Source organism: Biomphalaria glabrata, chromosome 11, assembly GCF_947242115.1.
Source record: "Biomphalaria glabrata chromosome 11, xgBioGlab47.1, whole genome shotgun sequence".
NCBI lineage: Eukaryota > Metazoa > Mollusca > Gastropoda > Planorbidae > Biomphalaria > Biomphalaria glabrata.
In genome coordinates, this window is record NC_074721.1 from 38,630,589 (window position 1) to 38,638,948 (window position 8,360).

General features: G+C 36.9%; 1 protein-coding gene across 1 annotated transcript; it reads left to right on the forward strand.

Annotated features, from left to right (window-relative positions):
• Positions 1–1,754: 1,754 nt before the first annotated feature.
• Positions 1,755–4,663, forward strand: LOC106068711 (uncharacterized). The gene is made up of 2 exons (XM_013228164.2): positions 1,755–1,888; positions 3,758–4,663. The coding sequence occupies exons 1-2, from the start codon at positions 1,822–1,824 to the stop codon at positions 4,582–4,584; spliced, it is 894 nt and encodes a 297-aa protein (XP_013083618.2). The 5' UTR covers positions 1,755–1,821; the 3' UTR covers positions 4,585–4,663.
• The last annotated feature ends 3,697 nt before the right edge of the window (positions 4,664–8,360 follow it).

The following is an 8,360-nucleotide window of genomic DNA, read 5'->3' on the forward strand; positions in this document are numbered from 1 at the left end:
TGTAGAAATAATAATTTCAATCATATTTTGGAATCCTCTGCTACCTAGGGGACAAATTAGCTTTCTTATGAATCGATGGAGGTGATGATCCAAACATACGCGTGCCTGCAGTGCACCGGTGCATGGGTCGTCATTTATAGGACAGCGAAGGCGATGTAACACCTTCAGAAAAGAGTGTGGGGAAAACCTTGACCATGGATACTCATAGACCCCCGTGCTGAGCCCCCCCCCCTCCTGACAAAAGGTAAGCACTGCATAGTCCAGCTAGACTTGCCGGTTTGGTCATGTACACGGTACACCCACAGGGTCTCAACTTCACCAGATATCATATAAAACTATTTATAATAGGAAGCGTGGTCGAGAGGCCAAGTGCGCTTGAGTTTGGCTTGGCTTGGCCACTTAGAATTGGTCGAGGTTCGACACCCGACTCGGGCAGAGTTGTGTTTACTGAGCGCCTAAAGGCAGCACGGAAAACCAACTCCTAGATACCCCCTCCCCCCCCCCCCCCCCCACTGGTCCACAAATGAGATTGGACCAAAAGCGCTCTGTGCATGCTATAAGCATTAAGCACTATATAAAAGCTATAATAATAATAATAATTATAATAATGTTTGTTTGTCTTGTTCTAATTGGTTGCAGTTCTCAAATCTCTTAGAAAAGTGTAAATGCTTTAGACGGATTAACTCCCCAACGCCTCCAATATACATCTTGTTTTTCTTTTAATAGCTAATTAATTAAAAAGAAAGGAACATTTTTTATCCTTTCCCCTCCCCCTTTTTCCCCATAGAAAGAATCCTGGTTACTACACTTTATAATATTCCAATGATTGGCCTTTTATAATAGACTTAGAAGACATTAATTTATTAAACTCTTTAATTAATAATGCCTTACATTAGAAAATTCCCGAACGCAATAGTCCTTTGAAGAACGCGATAGTCGTTTAAAAAACAATGTTGGATCTAGATCTAGACCTGATTCTCTCGCCAATTTTTTTTTTTTTACTTTGAAAAACTATAATGGTCAAACTAGAGTTTTTTTCAGTGTAGCGTAGCCAACGAGCTAGTAATTCTTTTTACAGCGATTTACATCAACTGTTTAATTTATAGAAATATAGTTAGTGCCGTTTTGAGATACTTGGCAGGGTTCCACCCATCCAGTTTTTTTTTTATTCAGTCAAGTTCCATGAAGTTCTGACTTGAATAGAGGTATTGTAAAGAGAAGATGGTTTAGACTTTAGACGAATTGCGACTTCCACTTTAGATCCGGCCTTAGGCATAGGTAAGCTAGGCAGCAGCGTAGGGCCTCCGTTTGGTGGGGGCCTCAAACTGGACTAAAAAATGTGTTTAGAGAAAACAATTGCGAAACTTGGATCAAATGTTAAAAATAGCAGAGTTCTAAGATTCGTCTGCTAGCCTCGCTTTGAGTCTCTATTGTGATTCATTATGCCTTATACAGAACGTAACAGTAATTGCGTTGTTTGAATTTACTTTATTTGTTGATTTAGATATACAAGCAGGAAGGTTTGACTTCATTGCATTTTTTTTTTGCTGTCTTTTCATTTTTCTATTTCATTTTGGGGGGCTTCCAATTACCTAAGACCGGCTCTGTCACAGTGATGGATTTATCTGACAGCGTTTTCAGTGAACCACCCAAAACTAGTACAAAATAAAGTGAAGATAAAAGTTTTAATGATGTCTGCTAAAGGTGTCGGTATTCACAATTATAGAAACCTTGGCTCGACCACTAACGAAGAAATCCCCTGCACAAGGTCAAGGTCAGCAGACAGCTAATGAAGTGACAATACGTCTTCTAGCTACAGCCATGTTGATGTTTATGTTGATTGAATTCTGGATGTTTTTTATTTTAGTTGAGCCTGTTGAAGCTGATGGTATGTTGATCTGTTATCGTTTTATCTTTGTGACAGAATCGGGTCCTGCACTAGACTTTCGCATGATGGGATAGAATCAAAAGTTTGTTAATACTCGCCCGGTGTGCTGTTAAGACGTTTTATGTTGTTTTTGGTTTTTTTTGTTCGTTTGTGTTTTTTGTTTCTTTTCCTTATGCACATATTAGTTTCATAGTGGGTCAGCATGATGACATTTTTTTGTGTCACTAAGAGGCCTCTAAATGACATTTTTTGTGTCACTAAGAGGCCTCTGGATGGCATTTTTTGTGTCACTAAGAGGCCTCTGGATGTCATTCTTTGTGTCACTAAGAGGCCGCTGGATGGCATTCTTTGTGTCACCAAGAGGCCTCTGGATGGCATTCTTTGTGTCACCAAGAGGCCTCTGGATGTCATTCTTTGTGTCACTAAGAGGCCTCTGGATGGCATTCTTTGTGTCACCAAGAGGCCTCTGGATGGCATTCTTTGTGTCACCAAGAGGCCTCTAGATGGCATTCTTTGTGTCAACAAGAGTCCTCTGGATGGCATTCTTTGTGTCACTAAGAGGCCTCTAGATGGCATTCTTTGTGTCAACAAGAGGCCTCTGGATGACATTCTTTTGTGTCACCAAGAGGCCACTGGATGGCATTCTTTGTGTCACCAAGAGGCCTCTGGATGGCATTCTTTGTGTCACCAAGAGGCCTCTGGATGGCATTCTTTGTGTTACTAAGAGGCCTCTGGATGTCATTCTTTGTGTCACTAAGAGGCCTCTAGATGGCATTTTTTGTGTTACTAAGAGGCCTCTGGATGGCATTCTTTGTGTCACTAAGAGGACTCTGGATGGCACTCTTTGTGTCAACAAGAGGCCTCTGGATGACATCTTTTGTGTCACCAAGGGGCCTCTAGATAGCATTTGTTTTGATGGTGTCACTAAGAGGCCTCTAGATGATATTTGTTTTGATTTTGCCTCTAAGAGGCCGCTAGATGGTATTTGTTTTGATTTTGTCACTAAATGGCATTTGTTGTTTTGTAACCAAGAGGCCGCTAGATGACATTTGTTGTTTTGTAACTAAGAAGCTACCAGGTGGCATTTTTTACTTCGTCACCAAGAGAGTGCTAGTTGGCATTTGGTTTGAACTTGTCCTAACAGGCTGCTAGATGACATTTGTTGTTTTGTCACTGATTAGCTGGTACATTGCATTTGTTTTGATTCGTCCCCGAGAGACTGCTAGATGGCATTTGGTGTTTTGTCCCCAAGATATCGCTAGATGACATTTTTTTCTTTTCTTTTTAACTGAGATGTTGCTTGTTGACATTTCTTGTCCTGTCAGTTAGATGCTGCTAGTGAACATACATATTTTTGTTCACCAGGATTCGAACCGAGAACCTCCAGATCGGAAGCCAAAGGATTTACCGCTCAGCCACCGCGCTTCCGTAAAGTTCATAGTGATGTTATAAACAAATTTCTGTTACCGAGAACAAATAAAAATAAATTGTATTATATTTTCCGCATTATCCTAATAATTAATTCACACGTGGGCCTACTAATTAACTATTCCTGTAGTTAGTGAAGCACCTATTCAGGCCTCAAGGAACACAGTTTGGGAAATGGACCTCATTCACCAATCGTAAACAAACAACATTTAGCCACGTGATTCCCTATCTCTTCTTTACAAATTACGTTATACACAAAGGCTATCACGTGACAGTTTTGTTTTTCGTTGTTTTATCAATATTATCACGGGACTAAATGTTGCTTGTTTACGATTGGTGAATGAGGTCCATTTGGCTATTGTTTAAATTAAAGCTTTAGGATTTTTTTTTTTTATTTGCTAGTTTCATACAGTTTTTTGTTCTCTGATTTTATTCTATTAGATGGATGTGTGGACTTCAACGCTGGTGTATATACCGGAAATACCACTACCACGGAAACTGGCTTCCTGTTCTGCGTGTTGACCTTACCTTGTCAAGGGATACCAGTGACAGAGGTCAAGGCCATTGAAATATACAGGGCGTCTCATGAGATCCTCGCAAGCCTTGACGCGAATCAAAGCAAAACGTTTGAAGCCACTGGGCTGAAGGTGCACACCCCTATCGTCAGAATAGGAAATGAAGGCGTTTCCTATATGTCCGTAGAGTTTGGCTTGCAAGAGATGAAACGCGACTACGACTTCCGCTGCGTTGTCCGGTTGGTTAGCTCCAATGGCAGCCATGTCTCACTCAACGTCAGCTCAACGCTGCATGTGATGAAGAGCTTCCACCAGCTCAAATCTCTCCAGTCGTCTGTCACGGATCTTCTGTTCCACGAGGAACCTCTAACATTCCAACAGCACCGCTATCACCTCGGACACATGAGTAGCGTTAAAAGTGTGGAGGCCGCCAATTTCTGCGCCATCCTTGGCGGGTACCTGGCGGAAATCAACAGCGCAGACGAGCTCGGGTCCATTGAAAAGTATTTAACGCCCTATAACCTGACCCAACCCATACTGGTCGGGGGCACCTACGCAGAGAAAGAGTCTAAGTGGATTTTCCAGCGTGGCGGAAAAGCTGTAGAGATCTTGAAATGGCTCGATGGGGAACCTCGAAATGACGTCATTGAAAAATGTTTAAGTTTGATAACTATAAAGAACGAAGTGTTTATGAAAGTTATTTCCTGTGTTGAACGACGTCATCGGCAAAAATATCTTTGTGAAGTTGAATGAAGAATTGAAAAAAAGGAATTTGGCCAAATAAAAGAAAATTATAACAAATAATAAATAAAGCAATACGCTAACAACATTATTACTATTATGGTTTACATTTATTTACAAAGCTCACTCTGTCACTCATTTTTATCTGTATGTATATATGTATGTATGTATGTATGTATGTATGTATGTATGTCTGGCCCAAAGTTTGTACACGTTTTTTCTCCGACACCCAATCTCTAATCAAGCTGAAATTTTGGACAATAATTTCTTTTACCTGACAACGCAAGAATCAATTTTTTTTAAATTAACCAATTAGTTAATTAACTATTGGTAATAAATTACTTTGTTTGGTATCTCAAACAATGGAAAGAAATAGTACTTGACTGAAGTGGTGGTATAAGCTGAATTAGTCACCTTTAGTCTAAGGCTTATTACAAATTTAATTACCTGATTGATCCACACTAATTGATACTTTTAATATAAGCTTTTTTCTTTGTAGAGCCGGATGTATTCTTTGATTTTTTTGTCTGGTTCTAAATGAGGGTTCAAGAATCAATCTCTAAATGGGTAAGGCATTCTCTACATATCTTCTCCTCACCATCAGTTGGGGACTGTTTCTCAGTTTAAAAAAAAAGACTAATCATATAGGTTTATATATGACTCAATGATGCAATAGCTGTTACTTTTCTCTTCGTCTATAAAATAGTAGATACAAATTGAAGTACAGCTAATTACACAAGCCTTATGTCGATAATTAATCGTTTTAATTAGTTAAAAAAAGATTTCTTTTTTTTTTACCCTAGTGTATCATTGATAATTCAGGGCTGACAACTTTGTTGTATTCTTATCTTGTTACAAAGGTTATATCAACTCATGTGTCATTCAGTCTGGTACAAAGTTTGAACATGCTTTTTTCTCTCATTTCCCATTCTCCGATCAAGTTGAAACTTTGCACAAATATTCAATTAAGCTGAATATATAAAAAAAAATTAACCAATTAGCTAATTACAGGTGATTACTTATTTTGTTTAATAACGAAATAAGGGGAATAAATTCTACTTAATGAGATATGTGGATGTATATATGGATTTAATCCCCTTATTACGATTTGACACGTTTTTTTTCTCCCACCTTCTATTCTTGGGTCAAGTTGAAAATTTGCAAAATATTTCATATTCGATGACAATATACGAATCAATCCAAAATAAACCAATTAGTTAATCAATTAATACTAATTAAATAATTTTGTTTTATATAGTTAAAAGGGAGCTAAAACCTACTATTTTTTAGATAAATGGCAGTAATTAGCTGTTCTTTCCTTTAGATAAGCTTTGTTTTTTTAAAGTAATCCTTTTTTCTAGTGTTTGTATTATAAGTTAAGTTTTTAAGAAGATTTTAACGTCCAGATTTAGCGTGTTTCGCTAAAAGATTGGCTCTCTAGAATCTCTACATTCATATAAAGAGATAGTATTTGGCAATAAATACTTTTTTTAAGTCAATAGGGAGTTGCGACGTTCTGCGTATTATCTATAAACATAAAGAACAGTCCAGGATATAAATATAAACATAATAACACCAAGGAATGTATATTGTAAATGTTTACTTTATGGCTCTCTGACAACATTCACTCTGCGATAATACGGTGTCGGTACTTTTTGGGTGTTATATTTAACTAGATGTTTGTTGTTTGTTTTTTTACAATCAGCTTTAAAAAACTAAAATATTTAAATACTTTAAAAAAAAAAAAAAGTTTATCTAATGAAAATGATTGGATACTTATAAGTATAGCTATATGGTTGTTACAACGAATAATTGTAAGTTTCAACTTGATCCTAGAACAGAAATTTAAGGCTATAAACGCACATAAGAATCTAAGGGGACACATCCCTATATACTTAACAGTATTTGTCAATAATAAAGGAATTAATTTCGTTGTTGGTATCAAACAAAATAATTAATTACCAGTAATGTCTTCTTATTCTCCTATTATTCATTCATGAATTACCAATGCCAATGAATAATTGTGTGAAGTTTAAACTAGATTCGAGAATGGCTGTTGGTAGCATAATAGACTTCAACCTTTTACCAGTTAAACAGACAGAAAGAGTTGACATCAGCTTTGTAATAATATAACTGCTAGTAAGTAATAAGACTTATGATTAGTAGAAACATTTTTTTCTTTAATCTATGCATTTCAGGGAAGGTGATTTATAACTAACGGAATTATACTCATAGTTGTCTCCCTTGATTAACTAAAATTATTTTGAGAGTTAATTGAAAATAGCCCTTAATAATCATTAATTGTTCAATGTGTAAACTACAGCTCATTTTGAATTAGATATTCATTATAAGTCATCAGTTAGGCCAAGTTCATCTATCCTTTCGTCTACTGGACGGCTGGGACACCACACAAGATCTGTTAACCTTTTTTCTCCATTCTTCTCTGTCATTTGTCTTTGATAGATTTTCATTCAGATAATATTGAAACCTGCCTTTTTACCTGCCTGAGTGGACCACTTCGGGGGTCGATTTTGAGTTTGAGTTTCCACACAAACTGTCTTTGTAACCTTGTTTTGTATTACAAAGCTTACATCAACTCACTCTGTCTGGTAAAATGTTTATGTCTCCCACATCGAATTTCGGATCAAGCTGAAATTTAGTAAAATTATTTCATCTGACAACACAAGAATCAATTTAAACAAAAAACATTTAGTTAATAAACTATTGGTAATTAATTATTTTCCTAGGTATCTTTGACAAAGGAAAGAAATCATACTTGACAGATGTGGTGGTTGTTATGGAGTGTCTGTGTGTGTTTAATATGGTGACTGTGGGAAGAGGTTACCGATTGATTGTGAATGATGCAACACAGGGGGCATTGTCGTCATTTGGTCTTAGTTAGGGGAGACGACTCCAGAACGTGAGACTGAAAGGTTGTAGTGAGTTACGTTTTGTTAAAATATATTATTTCTTAAGTCTACTTCATTAATACAGACAAATCTCGTATAATTTCGTCTGTATTATACAGTTCTTTTTATCCTATATAACTTATTTGAGGTTTTATAAGTTAGGATATATTACGTTCCTATCGGTTTAGTTGTCTACCAGCAGTTTGATACTTAAAGTCAACGACCGGTAACAACACAGTGGTATAATTTGAATTAGTCCCTTGAGGACTCTTCAACCCTGAAATGTACAGCTTTCCGTTAGCCATTCACCAAGATACCCCCTTCTTCCCTTTCCCAACAGGTCCAGACAAGTGATAGCGTATTGAGAAAGCTATAAGCTAGACAAAAACAACAGGCAAAAGTTGCACACTATTTGTATGTCTAGGTAGACTTATTAGTATGAGAATAATAACATAACTGATTCAAACTAATTGATACAATTACACTTAAAATAATTTGTTTTTTTTTTAAGTATTCTTTATGTTTTTTTGTATTGTTTACGCTGTCCTTACGCTTTACGCTCTTTACACACTATCCTCTTTACATTAAACACACGTTATAGTGTACGCTCCGCTCTGAAGCTTATAGCCGTATCTGTAAAGAGTTAGGACCGTCCACACGTGTAAGTCCTAGTCACTCTGAGCTGCGACTTAATTACATTATTGATGTCAGTAAAAACCAACGAGTTTGTCAATTTGTCCAGAGGATCTCAAAATATGCACGAGTTCACAATTACCTAACCACCTCAAAATGATGACCTCAAAATGATTGCATTACCCCTGCAGCTGTGCATGAGTGAATTACCCGTGTACCTGTAAATGACCTTAGAATGAGTGCCTT

Bases quoted from the DNA above. Each gene is read 5' to 3' on its own strand.
- LOC106068711 (XM_013228164.2), top strand. From the start codon at position 1,822: ATGTTGATGTTTATGTTGATTGAATTCTGGATGTTTTTTATTTTAGTT. The intron at 1,889-3,757 runs GTATGTTGATCT...TTATTCTATTAG, and splicing joins TGAGCCTGTTGAAGCTGATG to ATGGATGTGTGGACTTCAAC.